Here is a 14,470-nt window from a genome sequence, read left to right as displayed (position 1 = left end):
TTTGAAAACAAATGTCAGAAAATTAGAAACGGTTTTCTCTTGGTCGACAGCAAAAAGTCGGAAACAGTCAACCATTCTGCATTTATTAAAAACTGAGATCAAAATCCAGGTGAAAACAGCTCACAGATCAAACATCAAACACTTCACCAGGAAATTCAACAATGAAATCACATTTTCACATCACAACTTACATGAGAGGAACTGATATACAATTAAATCAAGTAGCATAGCTATACAAAAATCAATTAAAAAAACATTAACAAATGTGAATGATTCTACATTACCCCTCATTGCCTTAGCCATTAACGTAAGCTATCATCCTTATAAATCGCTACCCACATGAATACAGTCGCACGAGTAATTATGTTCGTTGAACGCGATAATAGATAAACATGTTACCAGTGCTATACCCGTCCTCGCTACACGGAACCTTGATCGTCATCGTGATATTGCCGAATGAATCTTATATTTTCTCTCAGTGAGTCGTTTCGGTCAAGATGTAAGTAAAGTATCAAACGCAACAAGTCGAAGTCGATAAGGATGCCCTGTCTTCATTGGTACGACTATGGTTTGCCACTAAAAGATGCATCATTAATCAAAACAACAATCAATGGGATTAGCCTGAGAAGTACCAATCACTTACATATTTCTGATTATCGATGATCATGAGAACAGTGTTTTGGTAGCTATTTAAAAACAATATTCAGCACCAGCCTGGGCTCCAGTTAAGTTGCTCCATAGAGTTTTGGATTGGATTTGGGGTCAGCTGGTGGGCGATAAGGTGGTACTCGCGTCTTCTCCCAGTTTTCAAGGCGTTGTTTCATCATCGTTACAAGCTCAGGGTACTTAGCAGACAGGTCGAAATGTTCAGTTGGGTCGGAGGTGATATTGTACAACATATACGGAGGGAACTTGTCCTTGTTGTCCTGAACAGTGGCATCTGAACTCCCACCAGACGTTGGAAGAGGATTCCAATCACTCGTTCCTCTTACTCGGTCCGCCATTGATGAGCATGTCGTACTGACTGACTCCGTCCATGTTGGGATCTGTGTTCTCTTCACCAGCCAGCTCCACCAAGGTTGGGTACCAGTCCACAGCATGCATCATTCCAGTGTTGAGGTAGCCTGTCTTCTTCAGAAGGGTTTTACTGTAGATGAATCCAGTTCCTTTCGTCCCACCTTCCCAGAGAGTACCCTTGGCGCCACGTAGAGAAAGATTGTTAGCAGCCGCGCGATACGGCCCGCCGTTGTCAGTCGTGAACACCAACAGCAAATTGTCAATGAGTCCCGTTTCCTTTAAAGCGTTCGTGATATTGGCAACAGCTTCATCAAGTGCACTGATCATACCGCAGTACGTCCTTCGTGGTATGTTCTGGATATGCTTGTACAGGTTCTCATACTCAGGAAGAACTTGTAGAGGTTCGTTTACTGCTTGAAACGGCAGATATAGATAATGTGGCGTGTTCCTGTCGTGAGATTTGATGATATCAACTGCCCGTTCTGCAAACACTCGAGTTGAATATTTACCCTTGACTTCCGTATATACAGATGTATTAAAGCGAAAATCATAGCCAGAAAAATTGTCATATCCTCGTGTGTGGTTATAATAGTTCTCAGCGCCGGTTAAATACCCAACAAAGGTATCAAAGCCACGGTAGGTCGGAGTGTACTTTATGTTGCAGAAGCCTAAATGCCACTTCCCAACAGCATGGGTGCTGTATCCTAGTTCCTTTAACTTCTGAGGAAGGAGGGTGAACTTGATGGGAACAAAGCCAGGAGATGTTGGCCTGATGACGCCGTCCTGTAGTCCAGTGTGGAAGGGGAAGTACCCAGTCATGAAACATGAAACAGTTTCTGGATGGTGAACACACGGGCTGGACATAGGAAGAGTTGAGGATGACTCCGGCTTTGGCCAACTTGTCCAGGTGTGGCGTCAGAACTTGTGGATTACGGAAACCAACATCTTTCCAGCCCAGATCGTCCGCAACTATGAACACGATGTGGGGGCTAACTGCTGTACTTCCACTTAAGTAAACGAAAATAAGGACAACAGTCGTAACAAGATGTGCAGCCTCCATGCTTGCTTCTGGTGTGCTACTGATCTACTTGCTACTGGTGTGCTACTGATCTACTTGCTACTGGTGTGTTACTGATCTACTTGCTACTGGTGTGCTACTGATCTACTTGCTACTGGTGTGCTACTGATCTACTTGCTACTGGTGTGCTACTGATCTACTTGCTACTGGTGTGCTACTGATCTACTTGCTACTGGTGTGCTACTGATCTACTTGACACTTGGTGTTTCACTGATCTGACACATCGAGACTGGTATGTTAGAGGTCTGGTGTTATCGCTGTATCATGTGATGTTTCGTTATCCACTGTATTTCGTTAAAAAAAAATCACGGAAAAACTCCAGTTCTGTTGCTCACAACGCTATCGGGACTGATTATCTAACTATGGATGATATGAAAGGTCAAGGTCTGATAGACTAACGTCGAGTTTGTCAAATGAATGTATCTTACAGAAATAGCAGTTCTAGTGAATTATTCAAATGCAATGTACAATATGACGAAACGGAGTCGACATGTTTTGCACACAATTGCTACAGCCGTAGATAACTGCATTATTATTCTGCCAGATTCTGTTCCGGGTATTCTGAACATAAGAAAGTGCCCACGTTTTGTGCGATCCCGACGTACCGAAGCAGCAGCGATAGTGCTGGTTTTCCAGAAAATCAATCACTGAAGTGTCACGAATATGTACAGGTTGGCGTCATGAACGGTTTGGGCATATTGGACTAAATGTTTGATAGGCATTTAGAAGTTGGTAGGGTAATACAACACACTTGATATGGATGTGCAACTTCTTTATCATTTACACACGACGTTTCTGGGCTAATACTTGCCCCTTCATCAGGTGATTCCTCCCAACTCATTCAGCTGATGAAGGGCAAGTATTAGCCCAGAAACGTCGTGTAAATAAATAAAGAAGTTGCACAGAAACGTCGTGTAAATAATAAAGAAGTTGCAAATCTATATCAAGTGTGTTGTATATTGCACTAAGTCTACGCCCTGCAAATCGTTGCACAGAGTTACGATCATTGGTCTTACAACATCATACCCATTCTCCACCAAAGTGGTAATTAAAACGTGTCACTTTAAATTTATGAGTCATAAATGCCCTAGAAGTTGTTTTATCGGTAGTTCACTCGTCTAATGCGCCGCGTTTGGAAAAAATCATTTCGTGACAGCGACTTTGATCCCTGATATAACAACTTGACTACAGTGAGTGAGTATGGTTTTATGCCGCTCTAAGCAATATTCCAGCAATATCACGGCGAGGGACACCGGAAATGGGCTTCACACATTGTACCCATGTGGGGAATCGAACCCGTGTCTTCGGCGTGACGAGCGAACGCTTTAACCATTAGGCTACCCCACCGCCTCCTTGACCAAAGAGGCGATATGCTGATTACAAATAAAACGACGTCCAGATGAATAAGGTTATGTTTTGCATGTTGAGGGCAGTAAACTCGCGCTTGATTACCAAGAACGCGAAAACAGCCCTCAAACAATTAACCGGTGAAGATTCGGGTTAGATCTGTTCCTAAGCGGATATTTGTCCTCTGAGTCGACTGTGCTGATAGTAAGAGGTGACTAACGGGATTGGGAATTCAGGCACGCCTACTAGGCTACCATGTCATGTTTCTCAATTGCATAGATTCATCTTCATGATGTCAATCACTGGATTGTCAGGTCGATATTCGATTATTTACAGGCCGCCGTCGTTTATCAGGAATATTGCTGGGTTAAACAACAAACAACCATACAAGCATACAAGCATACAAGCATACAAGCATACAAGCATACAACCATACACACAAACCACGAACAGCCTTCTTGTATGCCTAACACACGTCGATCTCATTGCCGCTTGTCTCTTTCATTATCAATGGTATTCGAAGTCTATTTAGCGGACACTGAACCCTCTGATTGTTCGAGTGATACGAACTGAATACAGTGAAAGGGGATTATATTCGAACAATTAATTGTATCATGATTGAAACAGCTTGAATGTTTCGCAATAGGATTCATGATAAACATCAGCAGCATCCACTACTTGGATGACTCATGAGTCAATGACCGAGGCCTAGTTAATGTATCACTGTTACACTTTAGCTAAACTTAAGCTGTACTCAAGCTGCACCTCGCTGAAAATAGTTACATAACAAAAAACTCCCGTAAAATAAAAACTGAAACGCTAAAATTAAATTTTTAAAAACCAAAACAAGAATAAAATACCGTGAAACTAAAAAACCCGAAACAGACAGACATTTTATTCAGTAATAGGCCACTGGCCCAAAATACATCCACAGATATGATAAGAAGTAACATGCGTTTTACAGAAAAACATCAGAATCTCTTATTTTCCCAACTCTGTATACAAATAAGGATAAATTATTTATTACATTTATGTTTGTTGAAGACATTATGTTGATAAAACTGAGTTGTGAAACAGGATGTTTCAAACAGTTATCCAGACACTTATCCCTTATATCTAGGTAGGCTTTACAATAAAGTAAACATGTATTTCATCTTTAATTAAATTAATATTAATTTTGTGGCAAAAAGGACAGAATCTTGAATCATAAGGGACATTGTCATATCTACTGCTCTCAGAACTAAGTATAAATTTACCACATATAAATTTTGTTAAACAATTTCTTAAATATGGGACAATATCTAAACTGAGATAAGTGTCAACATTCAGGAGGGACTTGAAAAGTATATAATTAGAACACTTGGCTGTATTATGAAGGGGTGAGTACCAATCTTGTGAAAGATTATCAGACAATCGCTGCTTAAAAACAAAAAAGCCAAACCCAAATCTACATACAATATTCTTGATATTAGATGCCCATGTCGTCCGTCCAGGTTCGTCCAAAGACTTTAACATTAAATAAAACTGATGAGGTAATCTACAACTTGGAAGAGTTAAAAGTTTACACCAATATCTAACTGCCCTTAACATTTAAGTAAGTTGAAGAGGGAATCTACCACATTCACCAAGAACAATGCAGATTGTTGCATGTATTTTTACCAACTTTTAAGAAATATTTACATGCTTTATCTGGATTTGTTCAATGATTTTACAATGGGTAACACGATGAAATACACAATGCCATTTTAGAAAGTGTAATCCCAAATATAACATATGTTACAAATGGGTAACACCCCAAATTTTCTGGACCGTAACAAAGAATAGGTTTAACAATAGCATCAAATATTTTTAAAAGATCCGCACATGACAGATAACATACTCTTTTTGGTATCTATAGATAGACATAATGGCTTGAGAAGCAAGAATAGTGTGAGCTTTAGTCCAAACTTGCCTAGGAGTGAACACAATACCCAAATACCTGTAGTATGAAACAACTTCCAGCCTTGGACCATAAAGAAACCACTTTCCATACTGTCTAAGGGGTCCACTATTCCTGAAAACAATAACTTTAGTCTTATCAATATTGACCTTCATACCAGTGAGTTGACAAAAATTCTCAAGACCATGAATCTTCTTCTGAAGCTGGAAAGCAGTATCCGAGACTGAGGGAACATCATCCGCAAACATAAGAGCATATAAATTATTAACATCAGGTGTAATAAATATCATACTTTCCATAAGCTGATTAATAAAGATAATAAACAATTGGGGACTGAGGATGCAACCCTGCCTAGTACCTATACTACAATCAAAATAACTGTATCAAAGGCCTTTGAGAAATCTATAAGTAGACAATAGAACCTTCCTTTCTTCTTACATGAATATTTCTGTACCATAGCTTGAAGTGAGAAAAAGTGGTCAGTAGTAGAATAATTACTCCTGAATCCTGCCTGAGCTTCATGAATAATATTCTTCTCCTCACACCAAACTTTTAACCTACGATTGAGAATGTAAATGAATATTTTACACACAGAATCAATAAGAGAGATACCTCTATAATCATTGGGGTTACTTTTTACAACAGATTTGTAAAAAGGACAAATAATGCTTTCACCCCCAAACGCTAAAATTAAATTGATAAAACAAAACCAAGCAAAATAACATTTTGTTGGGATATTTTTTGTTTGGGTTTGCTTTATTTTATTTGTTTATTTTAGCGAGGTGCATCTTGAAAACAAATAGGAAATAGTAATATCAAATATAAAACACTAATTAGCCTTTTATTCATATTATCTCGTATAATATCTCATTCGGGATATTATTGAGTTAAATGAAATATCAATATGATCAGAAAGAATAAACAAAGGGATTAGAAAAATAAACATTTCACTATACGGAATGTAATTTATAAACGACATAAAATCTAGAATGTGAACATAATCACGAACAGAATTCTAAACTCGTTCATGAATAAAGCACATGACACAAGAGGAGTTGCTTGTATTTCAATATTTGTTCCGAGGACCTAGTCGTCCACATTAAGAACGGCCACAAACTAGGCAATTGTTGTGTGAGGCTCGGTCGTGTTGAATCGGTGCCGTCTGGTAACAATCGAAAAAGTGGGGGATTTATTTCACAATTTATTCCTATGGTTCTCAATGGGATGGTGCGCCATTGCTAAATGTATCCTATGTCAACATCGCTTCGCAACAAAATACAGAAGCGCACCAAACTCTCTTCCGGTCAGCAGGAAGTAATATCTGATTAAACACGGAAGTAAAGCTGAAACAACCTATTGTGTTTTTTAATGCATCGGATACATCACCATGTTGGCTGAGTCATTGTAATCATTCCTCAGAAATAAATGATGTTTTCGATGGAGTTAAGTTCTGTTTATTATCATGTTGACTTCCGCTTGGTTATGTTTGAAGACTGTGAGCTTGTCTCAATATACAGAGGTGTGAAGTTGTTCATTACATGACTAGACGGTGTTTGGTGTCCAAGCGTGAGTGACGAACTCTGAATGCTGAGCACTATCACAGGAACATTTTAACGTGTTTACACTACTTAAAACCTATAATGTAACAGACTACTACTGATCATAATAAGAGTAGAATTAGTCGAAATTGTATGCACTTATAGTAGTAGTGGTTGTAGCGAAGCAGTGGTAGCACTGGTTAAATGTGTTTGGGTTATTAGTAGCAGTGGTGGTAGTAGTAGCATCAGCAACACTACTTGTAGTAGTCGCAACATGCAAGGGTTGTGGTAATAAATATAATAATGATAACAGCATATTTGTAACGCGCATATATCCATGCCTATGCATACTCAAAGCGCACAAATAAAAATTCAAGTAGTCAAAGAGCTACAGTTCAAAGGCTATCTTGAACATGTGTGTTTTTAAATTTGATTTAAAGGTATGAAAGTCACAACAGTCTCTGAGACTCTGTGGGAGACTGTTCCAGGCCATTGATCCTGCAATAGCTATTGATGTTGTTGTAGTTATCGTACAAGTAGTAGATGTATTATTAGGAGTAGTTAGTATTAGTAGTTTAAATGATAATTTCTAAAATATATAGATATCCCTCTAGCAAGCAGAGTGTTCACTTATCTAGACTTGCCTCTTTAAAGGATAGAAATATTATATTTCCATGGGCTTAGTACTCAGTACAGCTTTGAAACAAGGCTACAGTAGAAGTAGCAGCAGCAGTAGTAGTAGTATCAGTAGTAGCAATACTGACAGTAGTAGTAGCCGTAAAAGTAGTACTTGTAGCAGTAGCAGTAGCAGTAGTAATAGTAGTAGTAGTAGTAGTAGTAGTAGTAGTAGTAGTAGCAGCAGCAGCAGCAGCAACAGCGGTAGTGAGTGAGTTTAGATTTACGCCGCACTCAGCAATATTCCAGCTATATGGCTGCGGTCTGTAAATAATCGAGTCTGGACCAGACAATCCAGGGATCAACAGCATGAGCATCGATCTGCGCAACTGGGAACCAATGACATGTGTCAACCAAGTCAGCGAGCCTGACCACCCGATCCCGTTAGTTGCCTCTTACGACAAGCATCAGCAGCGGTAGTGGTAGTAGTAGTAGTGGTAATAGTAGTAGTAGTAGTAGTAGTAGTAGTGTAGTAGTAGTAGTAGTAGTAGTAGTAGTAGTAGTAGTAGTAGTAGTAGTAGTAGTAGTAGTAGTAGTAGTAGTAGTAGTAGTAGTAGTAAGTAGTAGTAGTAGTTTATAAACAAAACCCATTAAAATGATGTGAGGTCATACAAAACTTAGAGGTGAGTGTCGAATCTTCATAACACAATCCGAACACAATTCGAATATGGTTATTTCGACAACTTGAATATAACAGGGTGTCTATACCTTATTAGTTTGCGATCACCCTTGCCAAATGACCAAAGAAGCTTTTGTAATAAGGTTCAATATTCTCAGACACATTAAGTTATTGCCCCGAGTCTTTTCAAAAAACAAGAGCGTCTCCAAACTAATCTTCTAAAATATCATGGGCGACTCGAAGTGATGCATCACTATTAAACAGTCGCAGTAACAAGTATTTAAATTGTAAACGTGAATTGTAGATCATGTCATGCCATAGCTGTCAAAAACAATATAAAAAATAGCAAACGTGCCATTAAAATATATCCTGTCTGGGACAAGCACCTGTCTATCCGTCTTATTTCTGGACCTTAACAATCGTGACACACGTACACCAAACAAAGATATATATTTCAATGTTGGAAGCCCATTTAGATCGCATCCTTTTTTTGAATATTTGGCGAAACACTTTATTTTAGTACACATAATGACACACACGTTATGAAATTCAGAAACTGAAATCAAATATCTGAATAAAAAATGGACATTTGAACAATTCCCTAGGCTACTTTACATGTGACCCGGTACTTTTGATCATCGCGTATTCTGTTTGCACGAATACAGAAATATAGGTGATATCTAAGATATTTATCATGATGTAATATACATTGTATATAACAACACGATATGTTCATGCTTAGGTTACAGCCGGAACCGTACACGTGAGGGTACGTATTTGTTCTTATTGGGAAAATATTTTTTCACCATTTATTTATCAGGATAATTCCAAAAGATACGTGGTACTTGGAGATGTATGGAAATAAAGAAAGAATGGTGCTTATCTTTCTTCAAGATGTATAGTTGAGGGATCGTTTGGGTCTCGACAAAGGTGCCAATTACCGGTGTCTGTAGGACTGCCACGTGGGATGTCCATCTGAACGGCTGAAGATAAGAGCAATGTACACGCCCTGCAACACATGGCACGTGGAATTCTCTCCATTCCTCCTGGCAGTATCAGAAGGAGGATAGGCTCCAGGTGTCAGGTGAATAACTGTCATGCTAATACTTTGGTTTATTTTTTCTTCCTTCTTTGTCAGGAATCAATCCAACATCAGTAACTATTCGATGTATCACATGCCATATATACAAATCTTTCAGATAAACGGTCAGGAATTACTTAAGTCTGTGCAAATACATTTTTAGGAAACGATGTTGATATTATTCTGACGTTGTATGAAGTGTACATTATAGGTGCCTGTTATATATCAATTCATAGCAATTCAATAAAAGCCAATATATATGTCAAGCCAATGTAAAACAGGGAGTATAAACTACCAAATTAAAATATTGTTGCACACAGCTTACATTCCGAATTTCGAGGTTTCCTTCCTTTCAGGGATAGAAGTGGGACTTCAGATAGAATTCAAATACTTCTGTGACAAATGGCGTTTTACTGATAAACGAAAGAACCTATTAGTGGTTGATAATTGGACTTTACCAATATCCAAGGACTGATTGATCTGAGCTTCAGATAGAAGGAATATAGTGAAACATTTTGCTGTGCACATATAATGGAGTCATAGAAGTATATGCCCAAAATACTGAGTGAGTGAGTGAGTTTAGTTTTACGCCGCTTTTAGAAATATTCGAGCAATATCACCGGGGGACACCAGAAATGGGCTTCACACATTGTACCCATTTTGGGAAATCGAACCCGGGTCTTCGGCGTGACGAGCGACCGCTTTAACCACTAGGCCACCCCACCGCCCCACAAAATACTAAGTAAGCTGTGCCAACAGTACACGAAGAAGTGGTACTAGTATGTGATCTTTGGAGAATTGACAGACTTGAGGAATGCTGCTGTGATATACCTCGCATACATTATGTATGGCATTTGACCCAACTAAAGTTACATGTTGAAGAGCCTGCGTTCAGATCTTATAGTCGTAACCAGTATGCATAATGATAGTGGGAAGCAACACGGGCGACTCCATGACTTTGGAGAAGGTGGGGTGCACGTGGATCATGAAGTCCAAACGTTAGGGGGAAATGCTCCTCATGGAATTTTTTTAGAGGGGAAGGAGGGTGCGCACCCCCGCACCACCCCTCTGGATCCGCCCCTGCCACAGGTACGATGTGGTGCATGCAAGGACGCTATTTGGTATTTCAAGGTAAGGGTATAATATATTTGAGGCCAAAGCCTACTGACACGGTTTCTTAACCTTTCTTAGTATGTTGTTATTATGTGGTGTTCCTTTCTTATCTACTGGAAAAACAATAACACAGAGACACACATTCTCTGTTGAACTGCTGTTAATGCATGTCAATCGGAAGATAAAACTAACGTTATTGCCCGCCAGACTATTGAGCCACGTGCTATGTACCACAAGCCCGATCGCCTCTGTTAGTGTGTGCCATCCCTTACAATGATAGCCTGGCTATCTCAAGGCAATGTATCGCCAGCAGTAGTGTATTTACACTGTAGATTATGATTGACAGATTGCCTGCCAGATTTGTTATCTTAGTGAAATACCAACCATTTGTAAGAAGAATCTAGTTGGCTGGTATTTATCCGACCGATTAACCGCTTTGTAGGTACATACTGTATGTTCGTGTTTGATATTTAGTTCAAGACTATTAACCGGCCTGTCAACCAGGATGAATTATTGGAGCTGAGTCACAGTATGAAATATGTACCTTTGTACTTTGTATCCACATTAATTATATCTTATATATCACATGCGTTCATTGTATATAATACTTATACCGGTTAATCAAGTCTCTACTTATGCCGGTTAATCAGGTCTGATGTGAGAATCGACTGGCCATTGCTGTTAATAAATATTAAGGATATATTCAATGTGTATGTAGTATGTGAAACATATATATTCTGATCATGTCAGAAATCTACATGTCAAAACATCTATTTTCATTGGATATCATTTTAGTTGTTCTCCTTGTCATGATAATGTTTCATATATCTATGTGTCTAAATACAAGCTGAGCTTGTTGACCAATCTCTCTCCCTTTCTCTCTCTCTCCCTCCCTCCCTCTCTCTCTCCCTCTCTCTCTCTCTCTCTCTCTCTCTCTCTCTCTCCTTCTCTCTCTCAGCTCTAATTACAAGTTCTATGGTTTAATCGTTATCCTAATCGTAGGTTGATGAACTACTATATTAGTAAGCAAATAGAAGATATATTTGACAACTGTAAACTTAACAATTTCGTTATTATTACATCTTTAAGTCGCATTTAGAAACTGCAGTATCACTGAAGACAGTGTTGACAGTTGGATCTCATGAACCACTTGCTTGATTGAGGTACCAGCATCAGTACCAAAATGAAGAATAAGAGGTTAAAATCCATAAGTCGAATTGCATTCGTGAAATTTATTGTTTTGCACTGGACACAATTAAATGACTATTAACAATTGTGTCCAATATTTAACTTGTAATACATTTAAACAACATCCAAAATACAGAAATACGACTACATGTGCTGTAATATGCTTCTGATATACTTCAACCCTGACCGAGTTCTACCATCAAAGGGGGGTTTAATGGCAATAACAACCAAACCAGATTTCCTGGCCGGTTTTCCTAAATACTTCACATTTCCTCAGTTGGCGTTATCGACTGTCAGTCCTCGTGCCCCGAGTCCCGGACTGTCAATCCTCGAGCCCCCAGTCCCGGACTGTCAGTACTCGAGGTACTGGACAGACGAGTCTCTCTCACTGCCGGGACATCAAAGGTATCCACATGTTTGTTTATAGGATCCATGTACGATTATTTAGTGCTGATGGGGTGAATCGACGGATAGACACTACGTTTGTCCATTAGATTGATATACAACTGTTGTTGTTTTTAAAATCATGTATAGTTTATTCAGTAGCATATGACAGGGCTCCAGATAATTTTTCAACATCAGGAGTACGTACTCCTTATTTTTTCAATATAGGAGTACTGGAAAAACTTAAGAGTACATTTAGAGTACTGAATGGAATTTAATGGCGTATCAGTAATCTTGTGTTTCGTTTCATATATGCACCACAGCATTACTACTCTTGTGTAAACAGGTCAATAAACAATAAACAACATTCTTTCAGATAAATATGTCTGTAAATGATTCCAAGACCGTACACAATTGCTGTGGTGCGTATCTGCTACGTTTTCTAAATTATTTCCTACCGTATCGTGCATATTTGTTATCCGTACATACGCCGATACGGCCCTTATCTGGAGCCCTGCATATGCATTATATAGAATAAATCTGTTTGAAATCAACCATTTACTGCATTAAATGTTTTATTATTAATAATGAAATATGAACACTTCAATTGCAATTGATTATTAAAACGATGGATCGGAGTATTCATATTCATATATTTTTCGTATGAAAAGAGACGTGACTCTAAGGTAAACATATTTGGCTTAGCTTCAAGGTTGTCTGTAAACAGGTTTAACTGGCTTATATATATATATACACCACTCCTTGTTATATAATAACATAGGTGAAGACATCATCAAAATTGTAGAGGAGCGAACCCTACACACAAGGCAGGTTAACACCGGGTGTCATAAGATAGTGCAGTGGCCAGAATTTGAACGTCAACGTTATAGTTCCGATTCTTGCTTTCGATCTATCACAACGTTATTTTGATTTTATATTAAATCAAGAAGTGGTTCCGCTTAAGACAAATGAAAAGCACACCTTAATTAGTTCGTTTGTTTTGTGTAACGCCGCAGTTAGCAATATTCCGGCTGCAAGGCGGTGATCCCTTCACAAGTTATTAGTCTAGAGAATAGAGCCCCTGTCTGTAGAGGGAAAGTTGGTGGTTCGATTCAAGGCCGCGTCGTGAAAGAAACCGTGGTACTTGTTGTTACACCGCCTGGAACTTAGCATCAAGGGGATAAAACAAGGACGTTCTAGCTGGGAGTCACATGCAGTATCTGAATGGGGTATCCATGTGGTATCCATGGGGTATCCATGGTATCTCCAACATTAGTCAGGACTGGTACAGGAACGGACGTACGTAACCAAACCCCTTGTCCCACCTGACAAATAACCGTGTGGTTTAAACATCTTTATTTTCTGAAACCTGGGCTGGTAAACAAGCAATTTATACATTTTAACCGTGTATAATGTTGACCTTCGGCATTTGAGTAGTATACTATGTCTGCAGTGACTGTTACCATCGGTATCGTGTCTGTTTCAAAATTCAGCAATATTTCTTGACCAAAGCTTATTCGACGTAAATATTACCTTACATTTTCATCAACGCGAAAGAAAGGCCGAACACGGGGACTATTGCGATGTAGGCTTACTGCACGATGTAGGCTTACTGCACGATGTAGGTTTACTGCACGATGTAGGCTTACTGCACGATGTAGGCTTACTGCACGATGTAGGTTTACTGCACGATGTAGGTTTACTGCACGATGTAGGCTTACTGCACGATGTAGGCTTACTGCACGATGTAGGCTTACTGCACGATGTAGGCTTACTGCACGATGTAGGCTTACTGCACTTGCACTTCACGATGAATTTTAAATTTGCTTATTATTATACCTTTTGGTTTAAACATATTTGTATTCCGTCAAAGCAGAAACCTGGATAGGCGAACAAGTCTAGTGGCTTATATAAACGCCGCTCCAGTACACGGTTCCAAAAGCTGGATACATAATTGACATAATCTGACAAGAAAAGAATAATACTGAGACCAAATTACACTCAGAAAAATGATTGAATAATAAATATTTGGTTACGGTGCTGGTTGTGCCTAGCAACGAAATGAGCTGCCGCAGAAAATCAAGTTATATAAATCCTGCCTTGCATTAAATATACATGTATATGTAGAGGTGATAATCACTGGAAGCGGTTACTTTTAGAAATGAACAGGTGTAATGAGTTGAGAATGTCACTATTTGTTGAGTTATCCAATTATACCTTTTCACCAATGAATCTAAACAGAGCTTTACTAATGTCAGTGCTTGTTGTGTTTCCATTTCAGTGGTTTGAAGAAGTGATTTCTTATTCCAAAGAGAACATCTGATTTTACATACCGTCTCGTCTCTCCGTCGTGAAAGTCATTCCTATATTATTGTAGTCCAGCGGTCACATAACAATGAACCGTTCCATAATCCCACGTGGGAGCTAGCATGTTCTTATCCATCGCACCCTTGACTTAGAAAAGCAGTAAATCGGTTAACAAACTAGAAAG

General features: G+C 38.9%; 1 protein-coding gene across 1 annotated transcript; it reads right to left on the bottom strand.

Annotated features, from left to right (window-relative positions):
* Positions 1–975: 975 nt before the first annotated feature.
* Positions 976–2,077, bottom strand: LOC124275246 (arylsulfatase B-like). The gene is given in 2 exon segments (XM_046710727.1): positions 976–1,848; positions 1,850–2,077. Coding segments are annotated over 2 exon segments (1,101 nt in total).
* Between the last annotated feature and the right edge of the window lie 12,393 nt (positions 2,078–14,470).

The sequence above is a fragment of the Haliotis rubra genome, unplaced genomic scaffold (assembly GCF_003918875.1).
Source record: "Haliotis rubra isolate DU_JTF1 unplaced genomic scaffold, ASM391887v1 Scf2, whole genome shotgun sequence".
Classification (NCBI taxonomy): Eukaryota; Metazoa; Mollusca; class Gastropoda; order Lepetellida; family Haliotidae; genus Haliotis; species Haliotis rubra.
Note: the sequence above shows the minus strand (reverse complement) of the source record. Positions and strands in the feature narration are given on the sequence as shown.